Genomic DNA, 18512 nt, shown 5'->3' with positions numbered 1-18512 from the left:
ATAACTGCTCTAGAATGTTTTAAAGAAATATATATATATACAGTACTGTGCAAAAATCTTTGGCACATAAGGTGTTTCACAAAAGCATTTGTCTTAAGATGGTTATTTATATCTTCAGCTTTAGTGTGTCAATAGGAATATAAATGTTAGACTCCCAAACATTACTTTTGCAAATAGAAAAGATTAGAATAGACGAACAAGGAGCACTGCAACAGATGTCATGGCCCCCACAGAGCCCCCCCCCCCCACTGAACATCGTGTCAGTCTGAGATTACATAAAGAGACAGAAGTAATTGAGACAGCCTAAATAGATATAAGAACTGTGGCGAATTCTCCAAGAAGCTTGGAACATTCTATCTGCCAACAACCAAGAAAAACTGTGTCCTGTTGAATTGGTGCCGTTTTAAAGGCAAAGGATGGTCACACCGAATATTGATTTAGCTTTTTTTATGTTTACTGGACTTTGTCTATTTATGGACTAAACTATTTATGTCATTATTTTTGAAGACATCCTCACTATGTAACAAGTGCCTAAAACTTTTGCACAGTACTGTATATAGATATATTCTAATGAACTGGCCAATCAGCACTGCAAATAACCTCCCATGGTTTGTTACTAGTTACAACTTTAGTGTTATTTAAGCCAGCATATAAAAAATTAGGCCATTGAGAAACAGAAGGCAAGGGAGCTTCTAGAAATTAAAAGGACATTACCAAGAGAATTAGTAGACATTATCGTAAAGCTACACAAAGATGAGCACTCAAAGATCTCCCTTCAACCCGTTCACTTCCTCAACCATTGAAACCTGTGGTTAACTATCTGCTCAGCTTGCTGGAGCACCTGACCTCACGGTTGCTGACTTTGCCCCTTAGGGTGTGCACAGTAGCGGAGCGGGCCTGTCGCCCACAGTAACCTTCCTGCATGTGAGGATGAATGCGGCGCAAAGGAGGTGAGCCAGAGAAACTGGGAGGAGAGCGATTACGGCCCAGACAGCCCCCACGGTGCTCATGGCGAGACGGGGAGGAGCTGACGGAGCGCTGCAGTGAAGAGGTGCTGCGGGGGGAGGCGCTAGAGCTGCGCTGGTGGAGGTGGTGAGCAGCGTTACTGGGACTGACGAACACATGCCTTGCGCCAATGTGCTGGGGTGAAGAGCGGCTGTGATGTGGAGAGCCGTGGGGTGAACTGGCGTGCATTAGCTGGGCCAGACAGGTCAGCAAGTCAGAGTCACTGGTGCTGCCAGCACGAATCCTGTACCGCCGAAGCCTAGAGAAGAAGCCAAATGAAAAAAAAAAACTATGATAGGGAACATGACACTGATGAAAATTTTATAGATTGCCTCAAAAATCCTACAATGATCAAAAAGAGGTCTAGAAAAGAATCGCTAGGTGGTTGCCATGTGGTTGCTTGTGTGTTCTGGGTGGTTGCTACGCAGTTATTAGGTGGTAACTAAGGTGTTGCTGTGCAGTTGCCAATGTGCTCTGGCTGGTTATAGTGCAGTAACAAGGGGCGAATTCCAATCAAAAGTGAGCATCCCTATGTCCTACTCATTCCGAAGTGCAGAGCCCTTGAAGTGGGTACTCTGAAGGGAACATGCCATTACTGTGTGAATGTATCCTTCATTAACAGCCTTGTGAAATGGCCCTTTGTGAAGGGATTAAGTTGCTCACTTTCATTTGGAACAACCCTGTGGAGTGGCATCCCCTTCCCGCAGTGCCCTTAAAGGGCGCAAAATGCTCTTTAGAATTTGCCCTATTTGTTGGCTTGACAAATTACCTTCCATCCACAGCAGAGCGATTAGGAGGTTTTCCTGGAGGTGGGCGAGGCACAAAGTGTGCCGTGACGGTTTCTGTGCCAGCTGTCGAAATAACAGGGCGGGGGATCTTGCTCTTCCGTAAAAGTGGACTGGAGGAGGAGGACAATGAGGGAGCATCATCACCCTGATGATCGGAGCGAGAAGCTAAAAGCGACTCGTCGTCCTGAGAGCGTTCAGAAGAGGCAGAAGAAAGCTGGTCCCGCTGCATGGAAGCCAAGATTACATGCCTCTCTGAGGACAATAAAGGGGATGTGGAGGGTGAAAGTGGAATGTGGTTAACCCTCTTCTGCAGCAACTTCTCTTTAGCAGATCCCGGTGATGGATCCAAAAGGCTAGAAGGTTCTAGCACTGGGATCCTGCTGTGTCGTCGACTAGGGTCTTGTTTGGGAGCAGACACTGGAGAAGAAAGGGTAGTACTGCCGATTCTGGCAGGAGTGTTTTCCTTGCCCTCCTCCTCCAGGTTGGGCTCGATATAGTGGTCAGGGAAGACAGAACCAATCTTGGGGTCTTTAAGTTCTGGAAGCATTTCGCTGGCATCTCTCTGAACATCTGGAGGTGTAAGATGTCTGTTCATCAGAACTGGGCTACACGGAGAAGGTGGTGTACGTGGGGATGGCACTAGGCTTGGCAGTGGGCTGGAGGGTTTCTGAGGGTCGTTCCCATTTAGCGAAGGATACACCTCAACATTAGAGGGGCTGGTGGGCTGAAAGGGGACCTGCTCCTGTGGAGAGTTGATGTCAGCTGTGCTGTCTTGTGGATGCATTTCATTGTTACAATTATCAGTATCACGTCTCTCGAGTGGAATGCTGTCAGAGGCAGACTGGGAGGACAGCACAGAGGGCCGCTGAGCTGTTAGCTGAGAAAGGGAGACATAATTAACTATGTATAACATAAACATTCATTTCCTAGATCTTAATGGAGAAAGATGAGTGGTGGGAACTTTTCAGTACAGTCTTTTAAAAGACACCCAGGGGTCACAAATTCAAGTCTGTATATGAATTAATGTATTGTACATGTATACACACACATTCAAATAATTTTACAAAACACACATGCAGATATAAATGGCTCTTTGACCAATCACATGCAGCATCTTGATGATAGTAAAGAGGCAATGTTGATGATGATAGTAAAGAGAAAATGTAAGCCAAGGTTATTTTTCTCCATTAACCAACATCTTATGGAGTTTTGTGTTCCCTGCCACAGTCACCTTCAGCTTGCTCACAGGGGTTCTAAATACAATTATTTAATTTCTATACACATTTTACAATCATATTGAATCAAACTACACAATGATCACTGTAAGACATTATAGATATTACAGTTTCATTTTTTTTGTTTTTGTTAATGCATGATTTCCTGTAAAGCTGCTTTGAAACGATGTGTGTTGTGAAAAGCGCTATACAAATAAAAATGACTTGACAATAATCTACAAGTAATTATTTTAAGAAGTTTTAAGCTGACTTCCAACTGATTTGAGCTGACTTGCTCACAGTGGATTTGTGTACAGCCCCACAACTCCCTGCTAAATTATCGACCCTGGTCACTCTCCCAACAACATCTAAAATGCTTAATATCAATATAATGGCAGTCAGTGAAGTGTCATATATACTGTACGTATATATATACTGTATATATAATAGAATATGGGTGAAATTTATTTTTATATTTATATTTTTAAATGTATCTTGTTTCGTACATGCACTCTGACTCAGACACACACAAACAGACAAGTTAGGGGCTTTTCACACCAAACATGTTTTTGTTTTTTTCACTGAAGCTATGCATGAACATTTACTTAAGTTACCGTAAGAGAAAAAACATAAAACAAGAACCGCAAATCCATGCCTACAATTTTGCAATTCGTACCCTCAGTTTTTAAACCGTGCTCAAAGATTTGTAAACTGTTCCCTCGTTTTAACAAATCGTGTCCATGGCTTTATAAATCATATCCTCAATTTACTAATCTGTACTTTCCGATTCGTAAACCACACCCACGATTTCACAATCCGTACCCACAGTTTTGCAAACTGTATTCACAGATTTGTAGCCCCTCACTCATTTTGGAAATCTGTGCCGACTCTACACACAAGCACAAGCTCCCAGGTATGTGCTTAACAAATCTTATTGTATATTGTTTTATTATGGATTAGTATTAAGTTCAATACTGCAAATTGTCTTAGCTGCATGCTTAAAGTGATTTTCCATAATATGGTGTGGAGATGGCATAGACAACGATTTGACTTGTCTATCTGTTTATTTGCAATATTCTCAAATTCTCCCTTGAATTTCTAGAGCCAGGAATACACGCATACTTTTAATAAAACAAAATTTTACCCCCCGCACTTTTACGAATGGCAAACATCTATACAAAACATATTTAGCGTTTCCATAATAACGCTACTCAGTAAAGTCACTCAGTAACCGGCCCAGAAGCATATGCCTCCATTCATTCTTTAACAGCAAGTAGGATAAGTTGTTATGTGGTATGTAAATGGGTCTTTACATTTTTTTACATTATTTTTTACAGTTTTACTGTACAGTTTGCAAAACCATGGGTACGAATTGTGAAATCGTGGCTACAGTTTACAAATCTGTGGGAATGGTTTGCAAAATTGAGGGTGCGGTTTACAAATCTGTGAGTACGGTTTATAAACTGAGGGTACGAATTGCAAAATTGTGGGCATGGATTTGCTGTTCTCAATTTTTTTTTCCACTTATAGGTGGCTTCCCGGTCTCTATACTATCGTTTACGTTTGCATGGTGCTCCTGGTCTTATTTCGGCAAGCTTCACATTGATTTGGTGCCAAAATGGGGTGTTACAATCCATGACAGGAAATCAGAGAATATATCAGCGACAGTGATTTAATCGTCATCGCTCTTCCATTATAAATCTGTTATTGTGACAGACCTCTGACAATGGAGGCAATATTTTAGCAAAAACCATTGGTGGGTGTGACATTATTAATTTTTGTTATTGCATTGCAAGTTGGCTAGTGAGACAACAGCTTTATTCACCATGGAGGAAATGTAAAAATGCCAGAGAATCAAAAATCATAATAGGTGGTTAATCACAAATTCAGAGGAATCAAAACACAATAACAAGAGGCAATACCACAAAGACATCCAGAATGTAGCAATAAATGGGTGTGGAGAGAAGACACGTTTGGTGGGCGGGGTCTGTTAGGAGAGGGCAGAGTTATGGGGAGCACAGGGAGTGGCTATTCACCTGCTGAAGCTGAGCGCGAGTGATTCGTATGACTGAAGGAAACTTTGCATTTGCGGCTGCTGCTGGAATGGCAGGAAGTTTCCGGCGCCCAGGCGAATGGGTAGCAACGGGCTGGGAAGGTAGTGGAAGTGATGCGTGGCACGAGGAGGTGGAAGAGGAAGGGTGGTGTGGTTGGTCTGCAGACTGGCTGCGGCGCATCCCAGGTGGGGTGCGCTGGTGCAGGGGGTCCGACAGGGTGGCCAGGAGGGTGTGTGGGCTGGGGGAGCGCAGGTGCAGGGGGCTGCACGTCCTTGCTACAAGTTCTTCAGGTTGGGAGGCAGGAGAGGTGGGCAGCTAGAAAAGGCAGGTGAAGAATGGTGAAAGGGAGGTGAGGAGAGTTTAGTGAGGTGCATCAGGCGAGTTAGGGTAGGTGAATGAGTAGTAAAGATGGAGGAGAGAGTAAACAAAATTATAGTAAAAAGATAGATTAAAATTGGCAGAAAGATATAAGAAAGAGGAGGTAATCAAGGAATAAGAGGAGGCAGATGGGTACATCAGAAAAGGGTTGTATTCAGCAGAATTAATCTAGGTAGGAAGAATGCAGATTCTGTAAAATGCAGCAACATTCTTTAGAGACCTCAGCATTAACATCAAACTTTTAAAGGTCAGATGTGCTTATGTAGGCTGCACACTGATAAAATAAGTCAGGTGTGGTGACATTTCAACACTCCTCCCTCAGACAATCTCATTCACTAATAATGGTGTACAAGTTGTGTACTTACCTGTATGTAAGCAAGAAAGAATAATTCTACTGGATTCACAACAGGTGCATACACATAAATTTGTTCTTACCCTAGTTCTAATGTTGATGAATCGAAATTATCCTAAATAAGGGAGTGTGTACCCACAGTTAATAATTTGCATAAAACATGACCAGACAATCTCCATTTACTGAAAGGGCTTTCCACACAACCTCTCCTTTACAGCCTATAAAGATACACTCTTGCCTGAGAGCACATGCAGCAAGATCTTCAAGTAAAGCCAAGTGTGCTGTTCTCAAAACCAACAAAAACATCTTTCACACACAGGATTTACAGACAAATACGTGCACATGCACAGTTAGTGAAGGAGATCTAGTATCTTGACCTGGACAATAAGGATACAAGAGCTCCGATAACAGGATCAGCTTAACTCAGACTAATGTAAGCTTTCATCACAGAGACAGAGGGTGAGCATTCTGTATCTCATTACAGTGGCAGACAGGTGAGCAGCCCTCAGAGACCACCTTTATCCTGCTGACACTAGTGTGTGTGTGGCATGAGAAGTGTTAGCTTTTTTTTTTTAAGACATCCTGAACAGAGTAGCTTGAAGGAAATTTTCTGGAGTCATGTTTTAGTAAAAAAAAAAAAAACAATGATACCATTTATGTTTTAAAAATAAGTAAGTTAATTAAAACTAATACGTTAATCAAAGCCGTGGGTGCAGTCTAAAACACGTGTGCATAATCAAAACATGTATGGATAAAAAAGCTGCAAGCAGCTATTACAGGGACAAGCATAACCAACATTTTACTTAGCATGATTCAAAATATCAAAGAAGTAATATGGTTTTAGGCCATTTGTTTAAAAGATTATGATCAGATTTAACCTCTTCATCTCTTTTTTTATTTGTGGGGATTTTCTGAAAAATGAGACCAATTTTTGGCAATTAGTCCACAGTGCATGTGAATGGAGAGCTTTTCAATTTGAGTGAAAAATTGCAGATGGCAGCCCAAAAATGCCCCAGATTTGGAGAGGTTAAGCCTAAACTTTGACCAGTAGGTGGCACTGTCACTAAACCATCTGGTACCATCAGGGCATGCCAAAGATACACACATTTTGTTTTCAATAGGCTAAAGCATTGCCAAGGTACAGCCCAACTTCTTGTTTGGTGTCTTTGTCCACAAATTTGTTTTAGGCGTTACTGGGGAATGTTTACAAAAATCAACAATCCATTGGAAAACCTTTGTGAAGTTTGGTCTAAAGATCATCTGGCCCAATTTTGGTTATGACTAGACATAGGAGGAATAGTGAACACAACTGTTTTCAGAGGTAAACGTAGTTACCTGTGTGAGTGCTCCTTCAGCCAGTGCCTCACCAGGACTGGTGGGGGTAACAGGTGGTCCACCAGCAGTAGGGAGCACAATCAGCTCCAACCGGTCCATTCTTTTGGGGCCCTGCATGATATGCAGAGCTGTGGGAGTGTCTCCTTGTACTGGATTAGGAGTGAATTCTTTATCCGGTGATTCATCCATTGGCTGCAAAATCTCTGGCTCCTCTTCACACTCATCTGATGGGCTACTAGTGAGTTTGGCCTCACAACCAGGGATACTCCCTGCCATCTCTCTGAAGTCCTGTAGGTCAGAACCCTTCTCTACCATCACCCAATCACGCAATTCAACATCTTGCAGCCCTGAGCTCAGGTTTAGAGCAACAAAGCCGCTGTTAGCAGCATCATCGACCTGCTCAAGGTAGCCTGGGGAGGCAGGCTTGGGTGAGCCACCACCAGAACGGAACTCCTCATCATAGTGCCAAACACGCTCAGTATGACTTGCCTTGGACATGGCTAGGCCAGGGAAACCATCGCCATCCCCTTCCTTCATTGGACCAGATGGCTGCATACCAGAACTGTTTACAGAAACAGTTTCAAAAACAGATTAAAAGGCTGCAGAACATACATATACTCTATACAAAGACAATGCTGTGCATTGGGATTATGAAGAGACTGACCAGGCCTCCACGAAGCGCTCCGTGTTAGGTTTAGGCTCCAAAGTTAGTCTCTTCTCTAGCTCAAAGCTGTGGATGTTGCGCAGTTTCCTCAAAAGAGGAGTTTCTCTATCTGAGGGCAGCACCTCTGAACGGACTCGCACTGGAGAACCCATGCTTGGCCCAGCATGAGGGCTCTGATTGCCTTGGTTACTATGCTCCTCCTCTGTTCCAATCTAGAAGGAAAAGACCATTTACAATACGACAACCAACACATTGAACAAAGATATTTATAAATAAAGTAACACTTGCTACATTGTTCTGGTACCTTCCAGACAGCAGGACAGATTCGATTGCGGTTACGGTCAAGGTCCTCCCAGACATCAGTCTCCTGGTTCCTGTGAGGAAGGTTGGGAGATCCAGGAAGGTCCTCCGGCTGGGCATTGTCCCCATCACTAAGCTGCTCATCCTGCAGAACTTCATCTGTGTTCTCCTTCAGAAGATCTCCAGGAACCAAGGAGGCATTTGCAATACTGCAATACAACAGAAAAACTCTTCATCCTGATCCTACTACTAGTACCGAATGGCAGATGTTTCTACTTTAAGTTCAACAAACAAACTTAAGCAGTCACTCTGATTTACCCCATATGAGCTGGTGTGAAGCGTGTGTGGTGCTGTGGGGTGTTTGTCGTAGTAGTGATCATCAGCGGACTATCTGAGCTCATCCTTTCCCAGTCATATGGGTCATTCTCTACTACATTATAGGTCCTCATGCTATTCTCAAAAACGGTCCTCAATAGCTACAATGGGGAGATATGTAATAATCAAGTCAGGTTGACCAATAACTACTACATATTTACAAACAAAAATAACTCAAATGCAAGGCACAAAGTACAGAATCTTTACCTGATAGTCTGGTTTGGTAAAGTAGTCCAGATTGCTGATGTGGTCCAGAAAGACATTGAAATCTGGAGGCAGATGCTTCAACATGAGACGATGATCGTACGTCTCTTTTAACTTCCCTACTTGCTCCTAATTAATAAATACAAATATTATCATTATTTTCTAACAGACAGGAAAATGCTTTTCATAGCATTTCTTCCTCTAGCGTGATCAGCACCTTGTCTTTTATCTTTCTCCAGGGTAGTTGCCCGACCATGAACTCCACCAGCATGTAGAACAAAGACCATAAGTCATCATGTCTTCCCATCTCCTGTAACATTATGACCAAAACAAATCTAATCAGACCTAATCATCTGGATAATTACAAAATTAAAGACAAAACAGACTGTGCCAGAAAAATATAATGAAGATGAGGGAGCCTTACCTTGTTTTTATGAGCATTGACTGAGGCATATCGTACTGTACCCCTAAACCCTGCAACAGGACGGGGCTAAGAGAGCCAGTGACACATGAACTTCAGATTAACAAATACAAGTTTATATGCCCACACACAGACAAACACAGCATAAAAGAGGAGTATTGATACTGACCGGTCTGACTTCTTGGCATGAATTAGTAAATTGGCGTGCCAAACCAAAATCTAACATGTAGCAGGTCCGACATGTGCTGGGGAATCGGCCCATTGCAAAATTGGACTAAAGACAGATTTGACAAGCCATACATTACAATGAGGAACTTTACATGAGCACTTTTGATAAAAATAGACCAATATATATTTTTTAAACTTTTTTTGTCTATATTTGTTAAAATATAGTCAGTCACTGTTAAACTCTGTTGTTTTGATATGTAGCTAAGAGTTTAAACCACTATATAAGACACTTCTCACCGGTTTGATGTCACGGTGTAAAAAGCCCACAGAGTGGATGCTCTCGATGGCCTCCAGTATCTGCAGGCCCAGTCTGAGTGTAGTGCTGACTGTGAAAGTACCTCGGTTCATACTCCTCCTCAGTTCCGCTAAATTACGGCCCTGAAAGAGCCAAAACAAAAACAGTAAACAATTAGGGGTGCAAATATAGAAAGGTAGGTTTAAAAAACAGCCATAAATGAATACATCACTGTTGCAAACCCAAATGAATCAAAATTAATATAATATCATAATGCATAATGAATAGTTATTGTAAATAAGTTAGTGGTACATTTACTTTATGTATGTTTTGAATACTTGCTTACTTGCTTATATTATGTGGCTAAGGCTGGGTATTGATACACATTTCCCGATATGATTCGATTCCGATTCACAAGCTCTCGATTCGATTTGATATAGATTTATATGGGTATATTTCAGTCACTTTTGCTTACATATGAAAGAAATTCTCTCCCTGCTATTGCTGTTAATTATACAGGGGACCTTCTAACTAGGTACACTATGAAAATATAAATTTTACCAATTATATTTTATTCGTTTTTCACTATTTTTGGTCACATTTTGGCTTTTTAAAAATGAACAAATCCATGTATTCAATCAATAAATAAGATGTAATAATTTTTTTGTTACATGTTTATTGTTTAATTGCATAATTTGTCCTGTTTACAAGTATTTACATTGATTTGTTGAACACGTGCTAAAACCGGTACTGTCTCTTCAACAAAACCGGCATTTCTGTAAAGAGTGTCTACAAATGAGCGCATGTTAACGAGAGATGACTCGAATGGCTTTATCTCATCTGTGCCATGCATGATTAGAATTGTTTATTTATTTATTTTTTGATCAACAACTGACTGTAGAGAACAGAAAGGGTATTAAAAGAGACTTTATTTAATGACAAATGAGTTGCGTGGTCTTTGACATGCATTACACGGAACAACTTTTACTCTCAACACAGTGAGAGTAAAAGGATTTTGCTGCTGAATACTGCACCACTATACTACACAATCACTGGTGAGTGAAAACTAAATATTTAACAGCCAGTTGCCAAATATATACATTTCAGTCGCATAGCATGAAATTTGATTTCAAATGCGAGTGATCTCCTCTCATTGTAGTAGAGGGTTGCGCATAAAGTAAAAGATCGATCTTGGGATTTAAGAATCGATATCCAGCTAGTTCAAATGAAGATCATGATGCATCAGAAAATCTTATTTTTACCCACCCCTATATGTGGCTCATAAATATTTAATGCAAAAATGTGTTTGTAAAAAATAAGAAACATAGAAAAATATGTTAAAGTACAAAAAAAAAAAAATAACAAAGAAAGTAACAATAATTGAATTGCTATAGTTTGTTTATAGTACTATGACAGTGGTGTCAGTTTTATTGCCCTTTTTACAAGATGTAATATAAGTCTCAGGTGTCCCCAGAATGTGTCTGTGAAGTTTCAGCTCAAAATACCCCACGGATCATTTATTATACCATGTTGTAAATGCCTCTTTTTATGTGGAATTAAAAACACGCTGTTTTCGTGTGTGTCTCTTTAAATGCAAATGAGTTGCTGCTCCCCGCCCCCTATTATTATACAGACAGTAAGCGTGAAAATAACGACATAGCTCTGGTCTCCGTGAATACAATCAGAGACAATGGTAACTTTAGCTGCATTAGCCGTGGAATCAGCTGACAAGCACATTCGGAAAGGCGATTTGCAAACATTAACAAAATATAAAGTGCGATACTAAAGCTGGAACACGAACAGTTGGTACTGATCCATGCTTGAGAATCAAATATTTGGAAAATCCTGCTTTATATTTGTGGCAGCTGGGCGTGGTCGAGCGCGCGCCCGGAGAGAGAGTAAGCGGTAAGGGTGCTTACACCGGAGCTAAATTATGTCTAACACCTGTCTCTAATTCCAGTGAGCTGGGGAGAGCATCATATAAACAGCCACGCCACCGCCAGAAGCAAAGAAAGAACAACACATCAGTCCAGTGTTGGCGTGTGTCCTGAATGTCAAAAAAGCTGCATGTCTTTTAAGAAGTTTATGGAGAGTTTTTGTTATTGGTGAAGCTATCTGAGAGAGTGTACAGGCTGTGCAGAGGGCAGAAAATAAAAGCCTTACTTTGACGGTGTCTGAGCTTCCCGACTCGTCCTTTCCCGTGCAACCTTCACAATATTGATCCTCATTCGCAAAGCAGTCCGGTGTAAAATGATTTGCACAAACATACACAAATTTTGGTATGTTTTGGGGCACATTTGCTTCAAAAACAAAACTTGTCCACTGCGTCTTCAGTGGCTCTGATGCTGGGAGTACATGAAGACTCTTATGTTCAATTTTACAGCCAACAACAGAACACTTATGACGCTTATGAAGCTGAGACATTATTCTTCCCACCATAGCTGCTCCAGCACGGAAAAAAAATGGCGGACTGTGCGTAGATCACTCAGGGGAGGATCTATGATAATAGGGTGGAGTCCGTCACCAGTCGTGGGCGTGGCCTGCTCAAAAGTGACGTCACTTTAGAGCAGAAACGAAAACCAGTCATTTTGAGACACTGTTTTTGATTAATAGAAATATAAGAAAGAGGAGTGGGTGGACTTTTAACATTGTAGGGTGGTTGTGTACACACACTGCCGACTCACATTTATGTTCAAACACCATGTAAAAGTGAATTTTGCATAACAGGTCCCCTATTAGTCGGCATTGTCAATATGTTATTTTAACATTTCTGTACATGTAACTACACTCTCATATTAAATAGCATATTCACTGCACTAGATCATTAAAATCCACTCTAATAATAGAGACATAAAGTAAAAGACATATCAAGAACATAATGGTAAATAAGATGATTACCTGAAGCTCCATGACAACATAGTTGAAGCGATCATTGCGGCCACATCCGACAAATCGGCAAACGTGTTCTTTTCCTGAAAGTATGAGTACAGAGCACTTTATTGGACTATTTATCCACATACTTTCATATACAAGAACAAAAATGCTTGGGTAGCTCAGTGGTAAAAGACGCTGGCTACCACCCCTGGAGTTCGCTAGTTCAATAGTTTGAATCCCAGGGCGTGCTGAGTGACTCCAGCCGGGTCTCCTAAGCAACCAAATTGGCCCGGTTGCTAGGGAGGCTAGAGTCACATGGGGTAACCTCCTTGTGGTCGCTATAATGTGGTTCGTTCTCGGTGGGGCACGTGGTGAGTTGAGCACAGATGCCGCGGTGGATGGCGTGAAGCCTCCACATGCGCTATGTCTCTGTGGCAAAGCGCTCAACAAGCCACGTGATAAGATGAGCGGGCTGATGGTCTCAGACACAGAGGCAACTGGGATTCGTCCTCCGCCACCCGGATTGAGGCGAATCACTACGCGAAATACAAAAATATACAAAAAAATATACACATACCAAAATAGATATAAGCTAAAATGTACAAAAATGCTACAAAAGTGTAGACTATGGCCCCTATAAACAGGAAGTTTGTTTATTTCTCTTGACTGTCCACATGCTTCTCCACCCCTCCTGCTGATGAAGGTCTGTCCAGAGGTGGAGGAGATTTATGGAGTGAGTTTAGTGCAGCTACGTATACTCTCTTGAGACTCTCTTGAGCTGTAGTAGCAGATCAAACCGGCTTCAGCCATATTCCACTCTGATCTACTCTCCTGTCTTCTGCCCATACACACCCTATAGCCCCGGACAGACTCCCCCACACTCTTCTTCCTGAATTCTATACTATATTCCTCTTCCTTAATGTATTCAATCTTCTCTTTGATTAATCAATTTTGAGAGTAATGTCCTTTGATTACATAATTTCACATGACTTTCTAGTCATTGTCATTCCCCTAACAAAACATTACTTTGGTGTTACCAAGGTACAGTGATGGTATTAGCATGGTAAAATAATATATAACATGGTAATGATTATCATATTCATATACCAAGGTATGTACATGTTACTTCAATGAATACTACGGTATTACCATGGTACCATGTCCAAACAACATGGTAATAACATGTCAATGAAACTGTCAATGCCATAGTACTTTTTGACAAAACAAAAGTAAGAGTTGTAAATATTGCTTTAAATAAAAAGCAATGCCAAGCATGTCGCGTCATGTGTAGGGCTGGGTGATATGCAAAAAATATTTTCACTACATTTTATAGAAAAAATTATTGTGAATTCCAATTACATCGTCAACCCCCCCCTGCCAAGGGTCGGTGAATAATTTTGTTTTATTGATTTTCCGAAAACAAAAGACAAGGAAAGCACAGGGCCCAGACGGTGTTTCACCCGCTTGTCTAAAATCCTGTGCTAACCAGCTGGCCCCCATCTTCACACAGATCTTCAATAGATCACTGGAGCAATGTGAAGTCCCATGCTGCTTCAAACGATCAATCATCATTCCTGTCCCAAAGAAACCCAAAATCACAGGACATAATGACTACAGACCTGTCACCCTGACGTCTGTGGTCATGAAATAATTTGAGAGACTGGTGTTGGCCCACCTGAAGGACATCACTGGACCCTTTCTAGATCCCCTTCAATTTGCTTAAAAATTTCAACAAATTAAAGTGTAAGCCTAAACAATTCCCATATGTTACCAAAATAATGCTGCCATATGTGTGTTCTTATCTAATTTGTGTTTGTATTGCATTCTGTTAATACAGTTAATGCTGCCTAAAGAAAATAAAATAGAACTCAATTTTAGGTTCAAGGTGAACGTGGTCTTGTATTATTTTATGATTTAATCACTTTCATCTTTGTTTCTTTAATACAAAGATATAGTATAGGAGTAAACCTGCAGAGTTGCGTTCACAACGCATGTTAAGCGCGAACTGCTCCATGGAAATAAAGCGAACTAAACTTCGAGCACCTCCTGAGATGATCTTAGTTCATTTGCAGCAATCTCATGGACAACATTATTTTTGCAAAACATTTTTTGATGATAACTCTTTACTAGGCATGTAACGATACACAAATTTCATGATACGATATGATATGATACAAAACCTCACAATACGATACAATACAATATGATTAAATAAATAAAAAACAGCACCCACAAATGTTTCTCTCAAACTTATTCAAGGATTCAACATAAATGTCTTTTAAATCATAAATGACACAGCAGTGTCTGACATTGGCAACAAAAAGCAAAAGCTCCATAAAAAGTAACTTAAACAATAAAACAGCATTTATTCTGTTTGATTGTAATGAGAAAAACTAATATGAACTCACAATTTTCATGTTTTTCTTGAGAAAAAATTGTTTGTCTACACTCAAGTCATTTATATTTGTATATCACTTCTCACGATACACGCTGTTTCAAAGCAGCTTTATAGAAAATCATGCCATAGTGTCTTAAAGCCCCCTGTAATCAAGCTAAAGTGACTGAAGCAAGGAAAAAACATATTTCAATGTTATTTAGTGGTAAAAAAAAACAACAAAAAAAAAAAACTCGACACAAACCTGACCTCAAGTTTTACGATATATAATCCAATATTATTTTCCAGCTTGAGCAAAAACCAATCGGCACACGTAATTTTTTTGCCCTCTTTTCCTGTTTCACTTTGCATGTAAACTTTACTGCCGTTATTACCTGCTTATAACATGTGTGCAAGTGTTATGCTCATACCCATTTTTATTTCGACTTCAAAACCAGAGAATAATAAGTCTCATGTAATGAGGGTCTCTTACGTTGTCAGATTTTGAATAAGCTTGTTTTTGTTATTTACGAGCGTCTTGCTCAGTGTCATGCTCCGTGTCATCTGGGATAAGATGGCTGTTAAATGCAACTTTGCTCCTGCTGTTTCTGCATGGCAAATCCAACGATTTGCGCGGTGATGTCGGCGTAAATAAAATGACTCGTTTGATGTTCTGTAGCGCCAGCTGTGTGTTTAACAGCATTTCTTGTCATGTGTTACTCTGAGATGTCTTACAGGTCACCCACTACTTTTGCGGGTAGATGAGCAAAATTACCCGCTTATGAATTACCTGCATTTGGATGAGAAGCTTGCAAATAAGGAGCTGGATTTAGCCTCATCACATTTTTTTTAACACCCTGGGCTACTATTTAATATATCTTGTGTCTTCCCAGATCCATGGCTTTGCCATTTCTGGATATTGTCGATCATTATTGTCCAGCCCTATTCATGTGTGCGCCACTGCTAGTGATGGTCTGTTTTGTTTACAAAGCTCTCCAGTTACAGGCTTTTCCCTCAGGAAGAGATAAAACCACCCTGTTCTATCATACAGCCATATTACCACCAACACAATACAACTGCATTGATTTTTGCATAAGCAGAGTGAAGAGGTTGAAGATATAATGGAGGAAGACTGTAAAAGGATAATGACAATGTCATTGCAGGGCACTACTTTTGCTTTTGTACTTGTACTTTTGCCGAGTACAAGAGAAGACACAGTTTGATTTCAAAATTAACAACAGATTCTTACAGTGCAAAGAGCTGTTTGGCAAACACAGCCATGCTCTTCTCAATTTAAAACTCTATGCAAATTCTCCCTTTTGCATATTCCCTCATTGAGTACATAAACAACCATCTTCAGTGTAAAGCGGCAGCGTTTAATAAACAAACTCCCAGTCCAAAACCACAAGTACTAATGGGACCGATGGGACGAGCACCTTCAAATTCAACGAATATTTGAATTTTGAATTTTTATTTGACAGCCTTAAAGTGACGATTAGATTTCTTTAAACTCAAACAAATCAATTTGCTGAAACAAATACACCACTTGAGAGCAGCTGTCTCTGTTGAAGGGTTTTGTATGCAATGCGACATAAAAATATGCAATGTAATGTTTAAAGACTACACCACAACTTGTTGGACAAATAGTCTCTTACTGGAAAAGCTACACTTTTTTTAAAACAGCTTGGCTACTGTCATGGTACTAAAAAATGCTAAGATAATTAGTAGCATTACTACTGGTTTATTATTTTAAGTTACTTCCAAACACTAGTGACCATGTTTGCAAGCAATCAGGAACTTATAAACAGTTTATCTGCTCTACTTAAGAACTTGCCTTGAAGTTTCTTCAGCACTGCCACTTCCATCTTCAGAACCTGCTTGGGTTGTTGGGCTGACTCTGCTTTCAGTGCCACGCTGGTCCGGTTTATCAGGTCCAGTGCCTCGTAGATCTCGCCAAAGCCGCCACCACCAATTTTTTTCATCTGTGAAGTGAAAAACAACTGAATATCAGAGTTGCATCCAGTATGTGTAGATTTTGTTGCTTATTTGCGTCACTATGACTATCGCTCATACCTTGGGTTAGAAGTTTGTTTTCATAAATCCCAAACCCCAAGTATTAATCTTCGACACAGCACGTTCCACACTGTTAGTGCTATGAACATCCATAGCATATCCGCTTGTTAAGGAGAGTTGTGCTATTACTTTTCAAAGTGATTTCAAAGCCATTTTTACCTGCCGCAGACAATAAATATCTAAGAGACAGAATATCATACAGACTTGGGAGAGGGCTGTTTTGACTTAAGTAACCACCTAGCAACGTCCTAACAACCACCCAGAAAAACTTAACAACACCTTGGCAACCACCCACAACATCATTGTGGTGGCGAGTTTTGCACAGGCAAACACTCACTTACTGTTCCTCAGAAAATTAGAAAATTGAGTTGATTAATAATTGCTGTTCAAAACGAAATTTGTGTTAAGATCTAAAAATGAAAATGGAAAAATGTAAGGCATTCATGGGTAGATGTCATGGTCCTGGTGAGTCTACTGGTTTGTTCCAGTTTGTCATTACATTAGGTCTCTCTGCTTCGTTCAGGTGTCGCTGGCTCACGCAATCAGCCATGGAAGCCTTGATTGTTTCCATGGTAACACTGATCATTCCAGCTTGCTGCGGATGCACCTGATCATCATTAGTTCCCTGGCTATTTCTACCTCACTCTGTTTTGTGTTGATCGCTCGATTGTTTGTTTGAGTCCTGTTGCTTACCACTCTCTCCCTCTGCCCTAGTATTGTGCTCTATTTATTGGTTACCATTCTGCCTGTTGCCTCGCCTCCTTTGATGCTTCTCCTAAGTTTCTCCTCAGAGATAACTCACTGCACCGGAACTGCTCAGCACACGACCACTATTCACACAAGCCTACAAACATACTACTCTCTCTGGATTCTACACTACACAACAACTATGCACACAAGCTAATGAACACACCATCCTTCTCCACGCTGCAGTCGGTGCCGGAGTTCCCCCATTGAAGCTTTACCAGCATTGCTGTGTTTGTTAAATAAATATCAGATCATTGTCGCCACACTTTTTGTCTCATCCTTCCTGACAGGTAGTATTAATCAGGTAGTATGATTGATCTCACACCCCACACCCACTCTGACCTTCCCTTCACACAAACACCAACACCTCCTGCAACACCCCTCCTCCCCCCTCCTGCTACTCAACCTGCACTTAAGATCTGTGAAGAGGAGGTATGCCATGTCTTCCGAAAAAAAAAGACAAAGAAGGCACAGGGCCCAGATGGTGTTTCACCCGCTTGTCTAAAATCCTGTGCTAACCAGCTGGCCCCCATCTTCACACAGATCTTCAATAGATCACTGGAGCAATGTGAAATCCCATGCTGCTTCAAACGATCAATTATCATTCCTGTCCCAAAGAAACCCAAAATCACAGGACTTAATGACTACAGACCTGTCACCCTGACGTCTGTGGTCATGAAATAATTTGAGAGACTGGTGTTGGCCCACCTGAAGGACATCACTGGACCCTTTCTAGATCCCCTTCAATTTGCTTATCGAGCAAACAGTTCTGTGGATGATGCAATCAACATTGGATTGCATCATATCCTGCAACATCTGGACAAACCAGGGACTTATGCAAGGATCCTTTTTGTGGACTTCGGTTAGGCTTTCAACACCATCATCCCAGCT

The 18512-nt window shown here is 40.9% G+C and overlaps 1 protein-coding gene across 1 annotated transcript in view; it reads right to left on the bottom strand.

Moving 5' to 3' along the window:
- Positions 1 to 241: 241 nt before the first annotated feature.
- ttbk2a (tau tubulin kinase 2a) overlaps positions 242 to 18512 on the bottom strand; it is a 34237-nt gene continuing 15966 nt past the window's right edge. The window contains exons 3-16 of the mRNA XM_051723109.1: positions 16636 to 16783; positions 12452 to 12525; positions 9556 to 9696; positions 9260 to 9364; positions 9094 to 9159; positions 8887 to 8979; positions 8673 to 8798; positions 8409 to 8566; positions 8095 to 8299; positions 7791 to 8002; positions 7127 to 7688; positions 5044 to 5376; positions 1775 to 2670; positions 242 to 1264 (exon numbers count right to left, since the gene is read on the bottom strand). Coding sequence (XP_051579069.1) covers positions 817 to 1264; positions 1775 to 2670; positions 5044 to 5376; positions 7127 to 7688; positions 7791 to 8002; positions 8095 to 8299; positions 8409 to 8566; positions 8673 to 8798; positions 8887 to 8979; positions 9094 to 9159; positions 9260 to 9364; positions 9556 to 9696; positions 12452 to 12525; positions 16636 to 16783 — 3567 coding nt within the window. The 3' untranslated portion in view covers positions 242 to 816. The remainder of the gene's footprint in view (positions 1265 to 1774; positions 2671 to 5043; positions 5377 to 7126; positions 7689 to 7790; positions 8003 to 8094; positions 8300 to 8408; positions 8567 to 8672; positions 8799 to 8886; positions 8980 to 9093; positions 9160 to 9259; positions 9365 to 9555; positions 9697 to 12451; positions 12526 to 16635; positions 16784 to 18512) is intronic.

This window comes from Myxocyprinus asiaticus, chromosome 17 (assembly GCF_019703515.2).
Source record: "Myxocyprinus asiaticus isolate MX2 ecotype Aquarium Trade chromosome 17, UBuf_Myxa_2, whole genome shotgun sequence".
Taxonomy (NCBI): domain Eukaryota; kingdom Metazoa; phylum Chordata; class Actinopteri; order Cypriniformes; family Catostomidae; genus Myxocyprinus; species Myxocyprinus asiaticus.
The sequence above is the reverse complement of the archived record's forward strand: the minus strand, read 5'-3'. Positions and strand labels throughout refer to the sequence as shown.